Source organism: Falco peregrinus, chromosome 10 (assembly GCF_023634155.1).
Source record: "Falco peregrinus isolate bFalPer1 chromosome 10, bFalPer1.pri, whole genome shotgun sequence".
NCBI classification, from domain to species: Eukaryota; Metazoa; Chordata; class Aves; order Falconiformes; family Falconidae; genus Falco; species Falco peregrinus.
In genome coordinates, this window is record NC_073730.1 from 6,574,429 (window position 1) to 6,596,473 (window position 22,045).

General features: G+C 41.1%; 1 protein-coding gene across 6 annotated transcripts in view; it reads left to right on the forward strand.

The window, feature by feature from the left end:
- Positions 1-8,275, forward strand: part of RALGPS2 (Ral GEF with PH domain and SH3 binding motif 2) — a 134,334-nt gene extending 126,059 nt beyond the window's left edge. For all 6 annotated transcript variants that reach the window (XM_055815114.1, XM_055815115.1, XM_055815116.1 and 3 more), the window contains one exon: positions 1,877-8,275. In XM_055815114.1, the coding sequence (XP_055671089.1) occupies positions 1,877-1,906 (30 nt within the window). In that variant the 3' untranslated portion in view covers positions 1,907-8,275. The remainder of the gene's footprint in view (positions 1-1,876) is intronic.
- Positions 8,276-22,045: the final 13,770 nt, after the last annotated feature.

Here is a 22,045-nt window from a genome sequence, read left to right on the forward strand (position 1 = left end):
GCTGTAAACTGTAGCATTCAGCATCGATTCCAGATAACTCCCACAGTGCCATTTTGTCAGGTCTTGGGCATGCATGTTTTCTGTTGTTTGTACCTATTTCTAAAATGTATAACAAAATATTTTAGTCCTGGGTAACATTTGGCAGACTTTGAAAGCAGAAGTAGAATTTTCCATGACCCAAAAAGGAAGATAAGACTACTCCAACCCCTGTTAAATTCTGTTCCCATATAAATTCTTACTGACCTTTTCCATCAGTAAAATCTTGTTTAATTAACCACTTTGTCTTCCTGAACTCTCCCTTTTACTTTGCACACTTGTTTATGGTGTTCCCAGAGCAAAAGTACTGCTGAATTTCAAGGACCTTTCCAGATCCTTCTGTGCTTTCTTGTTCAGTTCTGCTTCTGAGAGAAATCTAAGGAGTAAGGAGGGTTGCAGAAGCTCCCTCGCAAGGGTTTGAGACAGTGCAAAAGAGACGAAATTTGTGTTCCTGGCTGGAGAATGTGGGAATAGCAGCGAAGAGTTTGCAAGAAAGTGGTGACTTCCAGGCAAGCCTGTAAACTGCCCTCTGAGGACAGCCTTTATTCAATTATGCTTAACAATACTATTTAATGCAAACTTGTTTAAAGCGTTCAGCCCCTTGCTTGTGCAAAAGCAGCAGGCATAAGGAGCTTGGCAGGGCCTTCTGTGGAAAATATGACAGCAAAGTGAAGATACGTGTAGGAGACTTTAAAAGAAAAAAAGGAGGGGAGCATTAATGAAAAAAACCCTACCACTGAAAGGCCAAAACCCTGCTACCATAATTTGTTGCATATTTTCTGTTTCCTGGCATGTTGCGTAGTCGTACTATATGGGTTCTTGCAGCATAGCTGCTGCCACAGAAGAAGCAGTGCTTTACGCAAACGTTGGGTTACAAAGGTTGGTTTACCAAATGAGTTACAAGAAAATCCTCTAAAATTTTTCTTTTGATTGTGATTTGACTCCTGAACAGTGCTTTCAGTAGAGAGATGCCTTATGGTACTGTTCAAAATGGAAGATCTTGTTTGTTAACAGTATGACTGCCTAAGAAAGACTGGATGTTTAAATGTATTTTCAATAGAATATTCAACTGGGTAGGTGTCAATAATATTGGGAAGTATTATAATAGATACTATTTTTAATTGTAATGGTGGAACTTTAGCCCAGTTCATTATTCTTGCTTCTACAAGCCGCTGGTAAATGCAAAGCAAGAAATGCTTGTTTCCAGTCTGTCCAAACTGGGTATTTATTGACAGTCATCAGGAATGTGGGGGCTTTTTAATAATCTGAGTAAACAAGAGATGTTGTTGTCAGGCAAATTCCTGATGGGGAGAAAATGGGGGTATAAACTAATGTAATGCAAATTAGCTTTAATCTTCATAAAAGGGAGTGACGTCTGCAGCAGGCATTCAGGTTTCCTATGGGAAAAGCCCAGGCAAGTGTTTATGCCTCATTTTTTTTAAATTAGTCTTAAAAATACTAGAGGGCCTACATCAATCACTGACCTGTGTGTCAAGAATTCTCTAGCTGGGACTGAAGTGAGAAGCTTCTGCTTGTGTAGTTTGGTGCTGAGATTTATCATGTTAAGGTTGTTTGGCTGACAACGTAAATCTCATCAGAATTAATGAGATCCAGCGGCTTAATATTTTGGTTATACCTGTGTCTTCTACAGAAACGATAGCAGATTCTACAGCTCTTAAGTTTATTTGTTGAGCACTAGTTGCAATCCTCCTCCCTGTTTTTTGAAACAGAATGAGTTAAACGATGTGCGTTTAAACAGGTGGCTAGTCTGTGAAACAGTGGAGTGTAAGTAGCTACTACCTGAAGTAAAATCTGTTATCGTTTATATTTTTGTTTTCAGGTTCCTGCCAACTTGATGACATTTGAATAATAGGCGAATTCAAAAGAACCATCTCATAACTGAGAACGAGGTCCTGATGAAAAATGTGCCAGCTGTATTCTGTGCCAGAACAGAGCCCATCAACTCGATCTCTGAACTCTGGAGCCCTGAACAAAACCACTAATGATTGGGGAGCAGAGTCCCCCAAATTAAAAATGGAGTTGCAACATGAATTGCCATGGACCATGCTTCGTTATATTCTCTGAACTGACCTGTGGAAACCACTGCCTTAAAGAATGAAAGGAAAAACAACATGAGACACCAAACAGTGTGTGTGAAACTTCTGGCGGTGCTGTGCTTGAGTAAAATAGATTGTAGCTAGTTTGAGTTTCTTTTAACTTTATACTAATTTTGAATATAACTCACCTTTTTAGGCATTCTTAAGAAAACAAGTGAACCTGGTATTTGAGAGTTGTATAAAAGCTATGTATGGACCGGGTAAAAGAGGTACTACGCGTTTGAAAGATGTTGTTTAGACTATACTATACCAGGAATTCTTGATGGAAGCTTATCCCAGGCACGCTTAGCCTGGAGCAATGTTATTTCTCTCAGACCTACGAGTATAAGAAATGTTAACAACTGCAAGTTTAAAATAGCAGTAAGCTTGCAAACCTTAGTACTGTATGGGAGCCGTATTCCCTATGAGTGGCACAAAGGCCGAGCACTTAGACGCCAAAAATTTTTTTGGTATGTTGTTACCTAATTCCTGGTTAAAAAACATAGTTCACATGGGTTTGGGTGGTCAGGGACTGTGTGTGGAAGAGAAAACTGAAAGCACTGTCGGGTCAGAACTGAGTGTTTTCTTCCCATGTGATTCTACACGTGTTATTCTCCTGCGTACGAAGGCAGAAAACCCAACATGGGGGTATAGCTCACGGAGACGTTTTACTTCTCTGGGTATCTGTTAATTATCAGTTAGGGACCACTGACAGTGTATGGTGTTTCGTATTATCACTGAAGATCTGCATTTAAAAAGATAGAGGCACAGTTTCAAGCTTTCATGTTCTTATTTGGCAATAATTGATTTTAGTATCTGTCTTGGTCAAAATAGTTGACGTTGTGTGGTATTGATAACACGGCCTAAAGCAGACCTTACGTACAGAAGCTCTTTTGATCTTCAGACAAATAATTAATTCATTAAAGGTAGGATAAGTAGGATAACCTAAGGAGAGAAAAGGTGTGGGACTACCAAAATTCCATCCTTGACAGGAGTAATTCTTGGTCACTGAAGTTACTCACGGAGAAAAACATTATGGTTGTAAAAAGGGAGCCATGCTTTCTGTGCGTGTTTTATGCTTAAGACTTTGATTCTTGCTTTATTTGGATTTCTTTGACGTCACCTAGATATAGTTTCCTGGTTGATTAGTCTTTCTTTAATCTTCAAAAATATTATCTTTGTAAAGCAAGGAAACATTGTCCAAAATATGACTCCGATATCAAAACTTTGAAGTCTGTGAAAAAGTAGTAACTGTTCCATGACATTGTGGTTTAGTGGCCGTAAATACGCTTGCAGATTCCACCATGAATACTCCTTTTTTAAAAAACAAACAAGCTACCTACCAGTCTGTGGCAGAGTTCTCTGACTATCTAATAAAGGTTTCTACTAGCAGTTACTAGTTTGAAAATGTACAGTTTGTTTATTGCACCGAAGTAGAAGCCTATAAATTCACGTTTTGGTTGTTTTCCAGAGTCAAATTAATCTCTTAATGGAAATGATTGATTTCTGATGACTGGGGGGGGCAAAAAAAGAAGAATAATCCAATCTCACAGTAAAAAAACAAAACACAAAACCCCCAACCCCTTCTTGGTGATGTAAAGGGTAATAGGCTGGTTTATGTTTCCAAGAATTGTTCTTGCAAATTGGCACTTGGTAGAAAGAAAACAGTAGAAGGATGCTTCTGTCAGAACTGCACCACAAGCACCATGGGAATTTGTGTCCCTTTGCAATTTTTCTTTGTTGTTGTTTTGATGGGGAATGAATAGTCTGTTCTGATCCTGAAGTCATGTATTTTGGGAAGGGGTTACTGGTGCTGGATCCCTCTGCAATTCGCGTATCTCCCAAGTTTACCCATGTTGGGTGTGTAGCAAAGGCAACATCTTCATAGCCAGCGGTGTTACTGGAGTAGACTTTGCACAACTTTAGTTTTGGGGTTTTTTATGTTAAAAATGACTTAACGTGTGTTTCTTCTCAATGACTAAGTGTTTTTTTAACAGTGTGTGTACTTTTTTTAAGCGTTGTGGATAATAGCCTGTGGATTTTGAATTTTTAAATAAGCTATTATAGGTTCATTGCAGTGTAACTGTATTTGTTCTTCTGTTAGTGAAAGGAAACGTGCACCTGGGAGCCACAGCCTGACATCACCCAGCTTTGCTAAAGACAGAGCCAGGTCACAAGGTGTCATTTATATTTTTTTATTATTATTTTTATTTTTCCAGCTGTTTTGAGTTAGGTTTTTATGGTAGGAAGATGGTGAGGGAAACAGCTCACAAATCATCATTTAGTGAATTGTTGCTCTTACCAGCTTTCATTGTTCTTCGGCCTCCACTCTTCCTTGGTTTTCTACCCACAGATAATGCTGTTTTTCTGCCCACAGATATGCTGTTTTTCGTGGGAGAAATTGAGTGTTGTGGGAGGAGTTTCTTAAAATGTGTAGCCAGTGTAACTGGAGTGAGTAATGACAATGTGGAAAACATTATTGGCACTTGTTACAATGAGTAGTTCCCTACTTTCCTGTTGTTGATCTCCTATTTAGCCACCTAGTCCTACAAGGCAACACAGAAAGACTGAAATGTTACATATTTTGAGATAATTGGTGCTCAGGAAGAGGTGGTGGATTTGTTCCCCGAGGGAAAGCTGCCTCAGCTAACCTTGGAAAGACTGACAAGTCAAATACACTGTAAAGAACATAGTAATGCTCTTTCAAAAAAATGCAAAAAACAAACAAACAAGCAAAAGACTGAAATAATTAAAACCAGTGCTGAGAAAACAAGGACAGCAACAAGCTCTCGTATTTCAGGTAAGACTGTCATCCAGACTACTTCAGATAGTTGGCAGTTTCTCTTTTGACTTTTATTTTTAATATATTGCTCGAATTCTTTACCTTGTTAATAATTGCTGAAATACTTCAGCTTATGTTTGTCACTTTCATTTCTTAAAGTTTTGATATTTAAACTAAAGATGCCCCTTTACAGTTCCCTGTTTTGGAGGCGTGTGAGCAAAAAGTATTCAGAGTAGATCTTCCTAGCAAGACTTCACATGCAAATGTTAATCGTCTGCTGCCTGCTAACCTTTTTGTTAGCCAAGCAGTCTTGGGAAAGACTGGACACCAGGGAATGTCTGGTTTATGGAACTGGTGCAGCGCATTGGAAATACGTAACATTGCACTGATTATTGATTACTTACTGCTAACTTTTATCTTTCTAACTTACTCCATACTGCTTTTGGCTAGGTTTTTCAAAACCTGACTTCCCTTCCAGTGTTCTCAGAAAGCAAGTAAGGAGATTTATTTTTGAAAAATTCTGATAATTTGAGTAAACACAGCTCATCCCAGACACGTATTTCATTTTGCAGACATTTCATGCTAGAGGGATATTACTCAGGATATTATGATTCATTAAATATTTAGGTGCAAGTTACAGGTATTAAAATGACAAATACTAATAAATGAATGCTCATAAATACTTACATGAATGAGCTTTAGCACCCAGCTTTAAATTGTGTTAGTTAGTTCTTTTAAATTACTGTGAAAAGCATATCCTACTTAAGAAAGATCTGAGAAGGAGAATACTGCAGTGGCAGACCTTATTGTCAGCTCTGCAGCTGCATTAAGCAGCCCCCTAGTTACGCAGATGTTTTAGCCCACTGCCCGAGGAATCGGTGCCTCTTTTGGGGAATCAGTTGATTAACTTTCCTCCTCAAAACGCTACTACAGAGCACTTGAACTTCTACCAAGAAAAGCGTTTCTAGAAGCATGCATATTTGAAAACATCTTGGGAACAAAAGGAAGCATAAAAAAACCAGCAGGATTCTATTAGTTGTTTTTTCCTCACTAGAAGTAAATGCATCTAATCTAATTTTGCATGCAATATCAGCCTCCTGTATTTGCGTTTATACAATTTCAACAATAAGTCTTCCTCTTTTGGCATCAGACATAACAAATGTTAAAAGGAAATGCTTTGCTTTCCAGCAGAAGTAATTGCAGGTTTTTGTGCTGCTAAGGCACTGGAGGAGGTGAGGTCCCTTTTGATAAAAGGCAAATTGATTTTGTGGTCTTTGTTAACTCTAGCAAATCCTGTCTAAATCAAGATAAGATAAATCGTGGGATGTTGCTGCTTCTGGCTCTTTCAGTGGCATTTTTCTTCATTCTTTGTCCTTTTTTTCGGTATGCTAACTCAACAGCATTACTAGTTCCAATCTTTTCCACGGCTGGCTGCAGTATGCTGCCTGTTGCAAGCATCAGGACACCAGGGCTGGTACTAAATCACATCAGTTAATTCCTCATTCTCCCTACAAGGACAAGTTTTAAAAGTTCTGTTATTACTTAAGTATTGTGCTTTTTCTTTCATTTTTTCTCTAAAAGTGGCTTGTGCATAAGGTGATTTGGCTTGGGACAGGTGTCATTAAAAGAATCTGTACGAGTGGACATTGAATTTGTCTGTAGACCGTTATCCTATTTTTAAAACCATCATTCGAATTTGTAATGCATCAAGAGAGAGTGAGTGCTTGGATTTAAGGAGGCTTTTGTCAGTGCCTTATTATTAACTTGAAGACCAATTCCTTTATTTCAGTGCTGAGAGTACCACGGTGGCAGACCTGCGTACCATGTCCTTGATGTACCAAGGGGCAGTGTTCCTTGCAGTCGTTGCATTTCTGCGGCAGTTGGTTGTTTTGGTCAATGTGAAATAGTTGTGGCTTGAGTTGCTTTAGTTGTTTGTGGCTTTTTTTCTGTTTGAATAGCCTCTTTTTAGGAAAAATGCAGAGGTATTTGGTAGCTTGGGCTTGCTCAGCTTTTATCAGACCTAGCTCAGACTTCTTCAAAATTAATTTATTTCTATTCTGGTATGTCTCTAAATGGATTTAGTAGGAGAGAAAAATTGAAGAGGTTAGTCCAAGTCGTGGTCTAGACCACATGAACTTAAGACCTCACATTATTAGAAAGGAGCTTGCTTTCCTCTCTCCCTTTTTGATTTAAACATTGGAGAACATTCTTAGGAGATTTATTTCTTACAAGCTTTTTGTTAACGTAAAATAAATACTACAGGAAAAAACTGTTTGGGGAAAGAGAAGGCTTGGATAAATCTTATTCTTTCTTAATATCCCATAAGCTCAGTTATGTATATTGTATTTCTCGTGCCAACACTGTAGAGAGTACTGTCCTTCACTGAAACAACTCCTAGAGATAGTTTTAGTAGCAAGACTTTATAAGCTTCGCATGGGGAAATGAGAGAAGGAATGTGTTGTTCTTCAGCAATTAAACATCTGTTTTCCTGGAACACATCCTTATAAAAACATAGCGGTTTTACTGTAGTTCTTATAAATCCAGGTGTCAGAATGGGAAGGATAGGTTGAAAATTCATCTTATTCTTTTTAAGAATCTTGAAAGACAATAGAAGGGTTAGGTCAGAGGGGGAAAGACCAGTTACTTAGTTTAGCCGTGCCTGTTGCAGAACAGAGCTGACAAGTTTTCTTGAAGTTACGTTGCTAAGAAAAAAGGTGTATGAAATGTAATGAAATGCAGGTTGTGGCTGTTAACCTGATCTTGCTCCAGTGACTAAAAGCATCGTAAATATTCTGCTTCCTTTGTGTGTTTGATTAGCATATTATTTCTCTTTATTTGGGTAGGTTCTGGCCTTCACACGTGTTTCCTGAAGGTATTTCTTACCATTCCAAAGCTGTTCATGGATGAAACTGAAAAGCAGTATAAATGGATTAAATGTTGAAATAAAGGTTTCTAGGGTGCCTTGTTTACAGGCACTTCTAGCTCCTCGGGTACAGGAGCATATCCATTCAATTACTACTGTACTGAAGTGTGAAAAGCACCAGGAAATCGTAGACAGTGTTTTATAATAATCCTGTGAGGACCAACCATCACTGGAAGGGGGGATCAAAGTTGTCATGCAGTAAACAAGCCATTTTTAATATTCCCTGCTGGTGTGAGGCGTTCTAGAGATAGAGGGATTGCACCATGATCTCGTTGAGTGATGTGCAATTTGGCTGTCCTCTAGCCTTTTTCTTCAACTTTTTTAATACTTTATTCTGTGTGTGTGTGTGAAAATTGTGTGTTTGCATAAGCTAGTTTAAATGAATTTAAGTACAGGTTTCAAAAATCTTTCCTACTGAAATAAATGATTTAAAAGATGGCCTGTGTCTGAAGTTTTGATTTCTCGTCAGAAAGCTGCATTGATACTGCATCCAGGTTTTGAAACACAGTCTGTGACTGTCTGTCAGAATGATGCTGACATCAGCTGGAATTTTAGTAGCTTTTTTCAATGAACCTCTGAAATGTGGTACGTAAACATACCATTGTCTGTTGGTACAAAAGAAATGCAAAAACTAGCTGGAAAATACAGTTCGTTTTTCAAATCAGACGAGATTTATATTTGGTTGCAGATATTCTGTTAAATGATGTGGGTTTTTTCTCTCCATGGTAGTTTACCAGTTGTTTTTTGTCTGCCGTCACTACACTTACAGATGTAATAAATTTAAACTCACTGAAAGCAGTCATCAGGCAGATTGGTTCTAAACTTAAGAAGCGACTGCATGGAAGATGAAGTAAAACCAAAGAATGAATTAATAGCTTGCAAAGCTTTGTACTGCACTGGCTTTTTGTTTGGTGGTGCTCCTCTACTTTCTGTGCCTTTTAAAATCTGGTAAGCCTTACTGAACGGGGTCATGTAGCCCTCTGTGGGAAATGCTGTGGGGTCAGGCTGGGAAATGCCTGTCAGATTGTAAGCCTTGGGGTCCTTCTCTTTTTTCCTCCTTTGTTTTGGGGTTTTTTTTCCCCCTCTTAATGGAAGAATTCATTGCAAATGGATTTACAGAGAGGGAAATAAAGTAGATTTTGGTAAACCCCCTTTTTCTTAGTTCCAGATTACTGTTGGAGGAAATGCTTTGTGCTCGATAGTGTAAAAAGAAACACAGAATTAATTAGCTGGTGATTTCTGTTTTTCTCTTCTTTTTTTTTTTTGTGGTTTTTTTTTTGTATTTGTTCCTTTTCAAAGCTCTTTTTGTTACTCATCAGTTTCTGGCAAACAGTTTTTCTGATGAGCTGCTTTACTAATTTGAATGCTGACTGCCTGCTCTCAGGTGGGAGCCTGAGGTTGCGAGTGGAGAGGCACAAGCAGAGTAAAGTGATTCTGGGGTCAAATGCCTCTTCTCGGAAGAGATTTTTTTTTTCTCCCCTGTTTCAACTGCATCTCTGTCTATACAACAATGCTAGTGATTCCAAGTCTGGCCCTCTCTGCTGTTACCTCCATCATTTTATCTGTGAGTTCTGTCTTTCATATGCTTTCTTGCCGTTAAATACTTCAGGGCTACAGCACCTTTCTGCAGTGCCTGTTAAAGGGCACCAAACCCCTTCCTTGCTTCCCAACTGGAATGCTTTTTGTTGTGGGTATGCTTCCTGCTGTCTTTCACCAGGTGCATACGCTACTGAGTCCATCAACAAATGTTCCTTTTGAAACTGTAAAAAAAATACAAACTACTGCCTTGGTTTTGTAACTTCGTCTTTGGTTTGGCTTTTTGTCTTTTTTGCGTGTGAAGGAACCGCAGTGGGAGAAGAGGGGGCTTCGTATCTGGGGGAGAAACAGAATCCAAACCACAGAGGCATGAAATAAGCTGCAAAGAGGCGGTGGTCTTCTCCCTCTTTTTGTATTAAGCTTAGTTTTTGGAAGTGAGAATGTTGGGTAACAAAAATGTAGGTGGATGATATCCAGTTGTAAGCAGATGGTACCATTTTGGCATGAACTGTATGGCTTGATTGAACAGTGGGGAGATGTGCTTTTTTATAATAGCAGATAAATTGAATACAGAAGACCAAATCCGTGCTCTAACTTGTAAGTAGTAGTTTTATTAGCTTTCACCTAAACTGAGCAGTATTACTGAAACATACTTCCTTACATAGGTGATATTTACCTTTGCACTGGTACTTGCCTCTTTCAGTTCCACATTTTTAATTCAGTTTGGTACTTGAGGACAAAACACAGATCCCAAAGGAAAACTGCCTGCTTGCCTCCCTGAACCGGTACAGGAGACTGTCAGTTGCTGCTGTGCAAAATTAGTCTTTACTGAACATTTCTGCCTCTCTCTTTAACAGACGCAGTTTGTATGTGATGTGTATAACATGAACCGAGCATGTCAGGGACTGACTTGACAAAAAGTTCTGGCATGTAAGATGTTGCAGTGTTTATTCTGAAACATTTAAAAGGGTCTGCTCAAAGGAAACCTGCAGAGGGAAAAGTGAAAGCACGGTTTTTCCAGATTAAAAAACTGGGGTCTTTTTGTCTGTAGCAAAACACAAAATGACTCCAAGCCAGTTTTTTAAGTTAAAGACTGACCTTGTACAAGAATACAGCCAGCAACAAAGTGCTAATGTGTCTTTCGTTTTCTTTTCAGGTAGGAAAATGTTTCACTTTCCTTATGGAAAAGGGATAAGGAGCTGAACTGTTTTAAGGTCAAATAATACAGCTAAACATTTAAATAATTCATTTCTTGTTGAAGATTACAGCCAAGGTTAAACTGCGGCTTGTGTGGCTCACTACCTGACTGCAGATTTTCTTTAATGTTTTAGAACAACTGTCTGGAATATAGAAAGCAGCTTATTCTGTAGGCGAAGATATATAGAAATACAGCGAGCAAACATGAGAAGAGGGAGCCATTGCCTCATACAGGAGCAATCCCAAAGCAGTGGCTTAGAGAAGAATTTATGGTATTGTGAATAGCTCAGTCGCGTTATATGATAGAACTGGGGAAAGTGTATGCAAATTGAGTTCCCAATGCTGAAACAGCAGTATGCTCATTAATGAGTATAAACATGTATCTAAGATTTATCCAAAACAAGACGGTCTCAATGGGATAATTGTGATCTGTTATATTTCTTGGGGATATTTGCTATTGGCAAGCATTTTATGAATTCTTGACTTCTGCTGCATATCCCAAATACTGTGTGTGGGCAGTTCCTAAACCTGGGTTGCTCTTGCCGCAGTAATCAGTTCCCAACAGTATGAAATCCATAACGTTACACCAGCGCTGCTTTTGTTCCAATACCTGTATCAGAGGCCCGCAGGAAAGAATAAACCTACAGCGCGCAGATGAGGAATGAACTTTTAGCAAGGTAAGCAACTTCTAACACTTAATGACTGACTTATGTATTGAAAACTTAATACTTTCATTTTCTTAATTTCATCCAATATGATGATGGCTGCAATAATGAAAATGTTTCTGCTAATCTCTGTTTCCTTGGTGTAATCCATCAAAATGTATGTTAATGAAGATTCAGAAAACACTTCTGATAATAAAAATACTTGAGCTCTATGTTGAAAATAACCCCTCTCTAGAAGTTTACTTTTAAATGTTGGACTATTTCAGTAATCTGGATTACCGAACAGACTCACAGCCAGCACAGTTGAGAGCTGTAGGGACTTCTCAGGTAAGATTAAATAATAATTTAAAAAGTAGCTTATACCAGCACCAAAACCTTGAGTTTTGACAGCACAAGGGATTACATGGGAGCGTACAACAGCCCCACCTTCCATTGCAGAATGGATCTCTTAAAAGACTGGGTAGCAATTGAAAGGCTCAGGAATCGTCTTGGTCCTTCCAGGAAGGATCCAGTCTTTGCATGTTTGTGAGGAGTCACACACACAGAGATGCTTCATGGCTGTTGTATAGCATCCCTGAAATGCGTCAGGCATAATGGCTTGGAGAGAGCACGTTCACAGCACGTTTGGCATTCTTTTGTTTTATGTTTTTGACACTCGTGTTCTCCATAGACTTGCTCAGTTGGAAGTTAGCCTAGACTCTTGCTTCTAGTAGTCTCTGAGTACCACAGCTATAGAGAAAGGAGAATCCGTTCCTGACACCTCTTGCCTGCAGCGCTGTGCACCACTGCAGCTGTGCGAGAGGTTTCTGACTGTCAGCTGGAAGCAAGGTTGTAAATGAAGCCTACTTTTTTTTATAAATCCCACAGTGTGTTTGGGGAGTGGATAGGGGGAGGGGAGAGGTGGTGCATTGAGCCTCTGTTCTAGAAAGAATGTTTTTCAAAAAGGGATTGAAGCTGTGCATGTAAGATGATAAAGAGCAGAACCAGTGTGGCATGAATGCACCAGCTGAAAGCCAATATGAAATACGCCTGAGGCTTTGTGTTAAATCTTGGTTTACATCCTGACAGAGACATCTGTATAGTATTACTTATTTTTAGGAGTCAAAATACTTCATGTAATGTCTCCGCATAAGATTCTTGTGCACAGTTGCATTGAATTTGTGAGGTGTTGGAGTAAGGAAACTATTTCAGGATAAATGCATTAGCCATTTGGTTATCTGAGAGTACCTGCTAGCCATTCTGTAGAGACGTATCGTGCTCGCTACTATGGTGTCTAGTAAATATTTACTAAACACCATCTTGCTTAAATCGTATTCCTTGTGCTGCTGTTCTTCCACTCACTTTCGGCTGAATGAAAGCTGTCAAATTAAGTGACCCGGTGGTTTTAAGATTTCAGGGAAAGCCGTTCCTCAAGAGTGTGGTGATGCCTCACTGCCCGAATCTTAATATCGGGAAGCGGTCACTATGTCTGCTCTTCCCATGGGATTCATCAGTTGGTCTCGGAATGCCTTGCAGAGGAAACTGGTATCGTACTGTCCTTGTGCTACAGATGGAGAAACTGAGGCACAGCAGAGTAATAGTAGTAAGTGTTGTTTTCGGTATGCAGCAGTAATAGTGCCAGGCTGGAGATTAAGCCAGCTCTGCTGAGATTATATCCAGTGCATTTTCCGATGGGTCTTAAACACATAAAAGAATCAAGCAAGAACTTGTCAGAGCACATCTGCTCCAGTGTTTCTGGCAAAAGTGTATCCCTTATCCTGATTTAAATCATTATTTTTGACACTGATGATGTGTGGAGGTAAAGCCCATCAGTGGGCTGGCGGTGTCTCCCAGGCAGTCAGACCAAGAAAAACGTTGGGCAAGCTAAATCATTTAAATCCTGGTACTGCCAGGGCTGTAGGTGGGTGTACGTGGAAGTGCAGCCTCAGGGATTTCAGTGGGGCTCCATGCAGACAGAATGATCTCTTGCACTCGAAGAAGCTCATAATATCAAAACCGCTATAAGAAAATAGTCTCTAGACAAAGCTTACTGAGCTGAAGACTTTCCAATAGCGTGTCAAGCAATGCTCCCAAGAAGTGGTTACTTAAGATTAGTAATGGATTTGGATGCTGCTCCTGTTCAGCCTTCTGCCGGTCTCAGGATGGGTAAGCCACCGGCCCTTTTGCCATTTGGTTTGCAAAAAGTGACCAGGGAAAACATGAGTAAAACAGTACCTTCAAATTAAAAAGGTAATGAAAAAAATACTAATTAGGTCCAAGTATAAAAAGGAAAGTACGCAAACATCTTAATTCACCCCCATATTAGGGTCCTTTTCAAGAGTAAGAGGAGGTAAAAAAATCCTGCAAGGCTTACACATTCATTATTTTCTGTAACTCGGTGCTTTGTGTTGCCTTTTGATCCTTGAAGTGCTGCTTTTTTCAGTGCTGAATGTAAACCAGCAAATACAGTGGGATTTTTTTCCTCCTGCTGTGCATGTATGAAGAGCTTCCAAAGCAGGCTTTTGTGATGCATCAGGCTGGTTCACCTTGAGCTCATCAAGTCCTTCAGTTAAGCATGAGTTCTTTAATACACTGTTCTGCCTGTCATTTCGAGTTAGATAATGACATTGAATGCTCTGATGATATCAACCCAGTATTTGTGCCTTCAGTGTCAAGGATATGCAATGAAAATGTAATAGGCGGTTAGATTAAAGCAAAACTCTGCTGCTGGCAAGGAAATAACAAACTGGATTAAGTCAATGCTGTTTTGAATGTTGGTAGCTGGATGAATTTTAATTTCTCATGGTTTGTTTTAAAGAGCTATTCAGGCACCCAACACTCCATATTTTAAAGTTATGTTGCTGTTTTAAATCTAGTTCAGAATTCACTTTACTACTTTAAAAATGTATTATTCCTACACTTGTGAAACCTGAAGAGGCTCTTTACCCTTATCCTGGAACCCAAGAAATAGGAAAGAAACATCTAAAGTAAGAGAAGATGCTCACATGAACAAATGTGCATAAACTTGCAGTAAATAACTGATAGGTTTCACACCGTCAAGGAGGGAAAGTTTCTGTTGCAGCTTCTCAAAGGAACCGTGGGGAGCAGGTCCCTACCTGTGGGGGTTTTTGTGGGGCTTAATCAGATCATGAAAGAAATTGTACTACTGTTAGATGTCTGCAGCACCACGAGACAGCACGCAGTGATTTAGGAGGCCTCTTCTGGGCTGGGGTCTCTTACGAATATTCTCAGTGGTGAAGGAGATGTCATCTTCTAAAGGTACTTTTTAAAATACCGTATTATTTCTAGTTTGTAGGCAGTACAAAATATTAATTTGAGCCCAATTGTACTGCAGGGACAAGTATCCCTGGCTGGAATGGCGCAACTCTTACTAAAATCTGCCACTTTCTGGGAGCTCACAGGGTAGCCCAGAATTTCCTGAGATGATGCCTTCTATCGAAATTCAGGTTTCTAAGATGAACATTTTCAAGTTCTTATATCTGAACATCAAAGAATTTGAGGTTTCAAATACCTTTGAGCCTCTGACTGTCCTAATTTAAATGGTGGGGGTCTCGGCTACTTGAAAAATATGAGTTTAACTGATGCAACTTCTCTGCAGATGGACTCTGGTTCCTTTGTTAGTATTAGAAGATTAATTGGAACAAAGGATAAACATATTTTGTACATAAGTAATTACAAGCTATGGAAAAATATTCTTTTAATTTTCCCTAAAAGATCAGGCTAAAGGTTTGAAGTCATAAGACGTTTCTTGTGGTTTCTCAAATTTAAGTCATGTGAGCTGAGAACTGTAAGTGTTCCATTAGCACACGTGGAAAGTGGGATCGGAGCTGTAAAAGTATTGACACTATGTCCTATTCAGAAGTATTATTTTTTTGAAATTAAAAATTAAAGAAAACCCGCAAGTGGCTTTACAGTTAGTTGACGGTGCCAGCATGCTTTAATTTCCATTAAAACTGAAGTTGCCACGCTCCTCATTTTAAATGGAAATAGCGTTCTGCTGGTGTCACTAGTGAGCTTTATTTTCTCCCACTAAAATATGTTTGCATTAGAGTGACTTTTGACAGGAAATCCCTATGAATATGTTTGTCTTGGTGATCTGCTGCAGCTTTAGATGAAAATTGCTATACCAGCCAGCTTGTGGGAGGATAAAACTTCTTTTGCTTTTTTTCCCCACCCCTGTCAATTTAAATCCAATGTACGCTGCTAGATATTGGAATAAATGTGGTTTATTTCTGCTTGGAAGCCTGTTCTGGGAAGGCATGTCTCATCCCAATGCACAAAGGCTGTTTCTCATTTTGTTGATTTTTATTATTTATTTTTTTAAGCAATATCTGTCTTTTCTGCTGGAATGTGTCCATTAATACATGTATATAAACAAATCTGAGAAATCCTCCCGTGTACCTCAGATTTCTGCTTTTCTTGTTTCCTTCTCCAGCCCTCAAAGAAGTTGCGCGGCAGTGCCAGGCTCCCCTCGGGGCTGCTTTGGGGGGATCCTTTTTGGTCCCCGTCAGCTGCTCCATATGAGCAGCTCCTGGATTCACCTATACTTTGTGCTCTGTCTTTATGAGTTTTTCCACCGTGTTAAGCAGAAGCACCCTTCTTCTAGCATGCTTCAAAACCTGCCCCTTCCGCTGCCCCAGAGCACGGCTTGAGCCAGAACCTCACCAGGCATTCAGGGAATAGGATAAAGTCCGTTTTTCCATATTTTTTTTCCCATTTATTCCATTAATTTCCATTGCTGTAAGACTAGATGCTTCATCAATCTGCAGCGGTCCTCAGTAAGACCATTCCAAAAAAAGTTGTTCCCTGTGTTTTCCAGCATTGTAAGAAATGTTAGTAATCCTAACTGGAAAACAATAATAAAGTTTAGCTAACGTGGAGTACTTTCTCAGTCGATTCCTGAGAATTTAACACTTCAGTTGCATACAATAGTGTGATTTATTTATTTTTTTTTTCCTTGATACAGCTTTCTTCCAAAAGGGATTGCCAAATGCTTTACAGATCGTACAGAAAAAGGGAAATAGTTTCTGGCACCTATTGGATCAGCCAATCAAGTAAGCAACCGGTTTACCCCACTCATAAAATACAGAACCTTATTTTGTTAGAACATACAAATCTTTCTGACATCAAACAAAAAGACCTATTCAGTTTAACCTGCCACTTACCAAGTTTGCCTCTGTTTTTGCAAAAATGGCCAGTGGGTTTTTAGCTATTTCAGCGGGCACGATTGTGTTATTTATATTCCTACTGAAAGGTGGTGGTTCCCATGGTGCGTATTTCCATAGCACGGCATCAAAATTCAGTGCTGATTATGCCTTTCTGCCGGTGATTTAGAAGGTACCTCCCTAGCAAAGTGTTTGGAGAAGAGGCAACATCTGTAAGAAAATCATCCCTCACCCTGGAAGGGCTGGGAGGTACGAACTCTGGGAACGTATTTCCGTAATAGCCGGTTGGTACTGGTGTCTAAATTGGTGTAGGATTAAATCTCACATGTGCTTTCTCTAGAGCTGCGCTTTTGTGGCAGATGGCAAAGTCACCTCCTGGTTTTTCTTAATTTGAACTCTAGGAAAAGTGGTGACGTACTTCCAAACGGGGTTTCTGTCAGTGAGATAAAACTTTTGGGGGATCTGCTTGCCCTTCCCGGGGGAAAGCTGACTTTGCTGCCTTCTATGTGAGCACCATTTCTGTCCCACGGTGAGTTCCTGGTGCCGGAGCGGAGCTTGCTGTGTGCAGGTGGCGTAGCTGGTGCAGGGCAGTGGCACAAGGTGGGCTGGAACAGTGATGTCCCTGAAAACCCAGACCAAACACAGTGCTGGTTATCTTTCCTGCTTTTTCTGCTTGCTGCTCTCTTCCTTCTTGCCTTTTTTTTTTTTTTTTTTTTTAAGGCTGGCTTGATGTTGTATCAGATTGACACAATTAAGCGAAATCCCACTTCAGATTCCTGATGAGACACCCACACGCACACACGCACCCCCGTTTTGCATGAACACTAAGAATTTGTTTCTGTTTTGTTTCTGGTTGAGAAGCCTTTTTTCCTTCCCCCCACCCCGCCTGAGATTGTTCAAGTAATGCTGAACGGAGTGCTTAATGATTTCCAGTGCTTTCTTTTGACATTTGAGTTTTGGGGAATGAGCAATGCCTCCGCTGGGGACTTCCCTGGCAGATCCATGTCTGAACAGCCAGGGCCAGCTTCCAAGAACATTAAATTCCAGCTGCTTTTCCATCCAAGGCAAGGTTAGTTTAGTATCCCCCTTCCTCCCTGTGTCTTTACAGCAGGAGATATTCTAGCCAACGTATTCGTCATGTTGCTGAGCCTCCCTGCTGCTTGATTTATGCAGAAAGGACTAGAGAGAGAGATTCCAGAGCTGGATGCTGAGTGTGAACTACCTGCAGGTGTGCAGCAGGGCGCGATAGCCCGGCGCAGCTCCGTCCGTGCCTACACGGCTAAAAGCTGGCTGGCCCTGCTCGCAGGCAAGCAGCGCTGAGGTTACACCCCGCATCTTCAAATGCACAAAACCCAGCAGCGTTGGTGCCGTTTCGGTCGTGCAAATGAATCTGGTGGAACGCTGGAGACCTGGCTGCGTGGGAGCAGCACGGAGAGGCTAAGGTGGAGTGAGGGATGCTGAGACAGAGTTGATTCTCGCATCTGATGTCACTTTCCTCATGTGTGAGCAGCAGCGAAACAGCACGGTGAAATGCTGAGTTAAACACTAGCTACCAGTAGGTAAGGCGTGAAGGAAATCCACGTGCTCCCTCCGAAAGGTTCCCTGTTATTTTTTCATGTGCAGTTGGTGTGCTACATCAGGCAAAGTGACTTACTCCTGTTTATTGGGGTTTTTTTTTAAGATTGGTTATGCATATTTGGCTTAACACTTCAAGGGACGTAATATTCCGTGGTATAATGGACTGTTTGAGTCTCTCTTGTCAACTGGGAGTTTGAGTATGCGGCACATTTGGAAATTCAGCCCATCCTGACCCAGCAATTGGCAAAGGAGAAATCCAAACCCTATGGGTTGTTATTTAAACCTGAGATTTCTGCTTGCCTTTGTCTCATCTGGGCAGGGTAAGGTGTACCTCGTGTGCTCTTTCAGAGCCGGTTTCACATGTGCAGCCGCATGATGAAAGGCACCGCAGTGTTGTTAGAAACCCCAAATGTAGCCAGTCTCCAGCTGGTAAAATTGTCATCGTTCACAGCCTAATTGAACTACGGAAATTTACCCAAGTAGGGAGTCGGGTCCAGTGTACACAGCTGGGCACCAAGCTGAGCTCAGCAGCGATCTGTGCTCCGTCCTAAGCCCAAGCCAGCTGGGCTGCACGCAGGTATTTCTCCCAGGTAGCAGCATGGATCAATGTCCTCTTGTTCGCTTGTATCCATGTCTTCCCCCCTTCTCCTTTCCCTCTCAACCAAGCGATGCCTCACTGGCACCAGAAGGCAAAAAGGCATCGTAGATGAAAACTGATCACCTTTTTCTGGTGATTCTGAGAAAAACATTACTGCCTTTAACTTCTCCCACAGGGGTTATCATTTGTTGCATACCTTTCCCTTGTTTGCAAAACCAGGATGAGTTGGGCTTGGTGTGAGTAGGGGAGAGAACAGCAACAGGTATTTAGAAGTGGTTATTCTTCATTGATAGCACTGTCGTAGGCGAGAAAACTTAAAGGAGGTTTTGCTTAATTTTTTATTTTTCTGTGACTTTGTGGTCATAATTTTTCCCAAAGCTTGTCTGCAGATCTGTACTAGGACCCAAACCACTAAAATGCTTTAAAGTTGATCCTTTTATGCCCCTGTGTATTCAACTTGTATGGTAAAATGTTTTGGTTTTCCTTTTCCACCACCACCCCCCCCCCCCCCCCCCCCCGGAGTCTATGAGATCATTCCAGTATGGAGACTTGGCAGCTTCTCTGTATGTACAAAGACGGCTGTTTGAATGTCGGACCGAGTGTCTTTCTGGCTAAGGATAAATTATTTGGTGTGTTAAATGAGGATGTGTTGCTTTATCTGGCATGAATAAGGTTCGTTTATTATCAGTGTCCCATTGTGATTTACTTTGGACTGCAGTTTTCTATTTTTGGGGGTTTTTTAATGTTTTATTACATAAAAGCATAGATGTTGCTTTTAAACAATTTGGTAATAGAAAGGATTGTAGTAGTGAGTAAGTATGGTTGCAAGGCCAAGAAAAGGAACCGCAAAACAGAAAACAAAGAGGAGTAAATACAAAAGTAATGGTGGGATTGGAAAAAGAAGGTGAATGTTTGCTTGGGCTCAGCTGGCCATTTACACAGCGGTCTGTATAGAATTGAACAGTCGCCACCAAACAGTGCAATCTGCGAAAAAGGTGAATAGGGAATTTCATGAACGTGTAGGGCTCTCGGCAAAGGCAGAATTTACAAAAAATTAAAGAAAAATTGTTAGCACTCTTTAAATTCAGTTTTGGTATTGAAGATGCCTTGTAGCTCTCGAGAGAGAAAAATAAATAAATAAATCTGGTTCTAAAAAGAACTGCATACACAGTCCAATACTTGTGTTTATTGTCAGCTGAGAAAGTAGGTGCATTTTATAAACCAGTGCCTTCTGTTCCAGAGAGGCACTGGTCTGGAAGGCTCAGTCTTGGCTCGAGGAGGAGCAGTTTACAAAAGGATCTGCTGCTTGAACTGCTTTCATTGCCAGGGTCACGTATGCCCTCTGCGCTCCCTGCGGAGGGTAGGTGCTCCGCCCTGCCAAACTGCCCGGCATGCTGGAGAGATGGAATTCATGTTCTCTTATATATATATTTAATGAGTATTACAGTTTGATTTACAACATCTGCGTCCAACTTGAAATAGTGTTACAAAAAGCAAAACATCTGTACATACGAGCCAGAAAAGATTGATAGAGGTTTATTTGCTTCTAAATCCGCCAGCATAGATTCCCAGCGTACGCCACCTCTCTCGTCGTTTTTGTTTAAGTTGCACCGGCAGCTAGTCCATCTCAATTGACATTTGTGATGCTATAAAACATAACTGCCCTGGTGTGGGCCCTTTTATTTGCACACAGTGCAAATGAGTGTCAGTAGATATTCACCTGTATTTCTTAACCTGGCAGATTGCTTTGTCTGTCACAGCAGTCGTACACGGGCCACTCGCAGCGCAAGGCTGAGCTTTTATTTGGGGCAGTCTTTGAGAAAGGCTAAACGAATATGGTAAATGCTTATTGTTTCCACATGGTGTTTGGCTGGTTATCTAGTTCCGTTCTTCATGTCAAAGGAGTCGAGAAACCAAGACGTGACTGTTAATTGCAAGGTGGGACACATTGTTAAAGCCCTGCGCTTGCTGAAGGAGAAGCTGTTCATCCTTCAGCCGTGTTTCACGCTAGAAAATAGAAATGTCAAAATGTCAAAATCTGGGCAAAAGACCCTTCTGCCTTTACTGGTAGCCCGGGGGACTGGCAGAGCTGACTTCAGGCAAAGGCAGTACGCTTTCCTTTCTGAACAGGGGAAGCAGAAAAGGATCTGGGGTAAGGTTGGAAAGGAAAACAGCTCATAGGTTTGTGGTCATTCCTCGTCTCTTACAGGGGGAGTTTCTTGATGGGGTTGGTCAACCAAAGGGTCATGTCTCTGGTTCCTCTTTCGTCTCACTGTAGCCCTGGTGCTGGCAGGGCAGAATTGAAAAGAGGTGCTGCTGAGCTGAGCGTCCTGGGCTCAGGATTACTGGGAGCCCTGAAGTTCAAGGCCAATATTTTATTTTCTGTTTTCTGGAGTGGTATCTTGCCCTGTGTGTGTCAGGAGCTTGAGCTGCTGTCTTTTTTTTTTTTTTTTGCTTCTTAGCAGCCGAAATTTCTTCAGCGTTTGTGTGGATTTATTTCCAAGATATGGTGCGTTGCAATGAAGTCAACATTGGGGCCAGCAAGATGAAAGATAAGCAAGCAGGAGGGTAAAGAAAAACAGAGCAGTAACCAAGAGCGCTGCCAATAAGAACTGAAGAAACACCACCAAACGGTTGGCAAAGTACCCTGTGGCTTCTTTGATAGTCCCTCATCACAAGTAATAAAACACCTCTTGAGTTGTTCTTTACCTACTGGTTGTAAATCCTAGTGTAAAGCTGCCTGTGTTTCCCGGAGTCCGGGGGACCGCACGAAAGCCTCTGCTCTCCTGGAGTCCAGCCTGCCCGGCACGTGGAGGAGCAGAAATGAAGGTGGGAAAAGTGGGAATCGCTGGATTTCTCACTCCTTCAGGGGAAAGAAGGGGAGATTCCAGCGTGGTAGAGAGCTCCTGCACGAGTGTGAGGTCTATAGGCCGTATTTTAAAACAAAACACTAGCGCATTCAGCGTCCCTTACTTTTGCTCCAGATCACTGCAGCTGTGCTATGTATGAAGCTGTTACTGTTGTGTCTTTTTTAATGTGTTTTAAAATGCGCCTGGAGGTTTGGGGAATTTCTTATTTCTTTTATTTGTATTATTTTTTTTTTGATTCCTGCTGAAATGCTCTGCTGTTTATGTTTAAGCAAAGCCTCCAGCAGGAATGAATAAAATCAAAGAGCATCATAATCTTGAAAGGCGGATTGGAGACTGACAGATAGGTCTGGCTGAAGGAGCCTTTTCACGAGGGATGGGGCAGGCAGGGGTTTCGGGAACAGAGCAGCCCCTTTCCCTTCCTATCTCTCTGTGTGCCCTTTTCCCCGTCGTCTCTCCTGCCCCACATCTATCTCCTCTGCGTGAAGCGCATATCAAAGCCAGGGTTTCAGCAACAGTGGCAAGTTTCAGCAGCATCCAAAAAACCAAGGCTTGTTCAGCTGGGCGAGCCTGCCCAGCCCCTTGGCTGCTCGCTGCCTCTG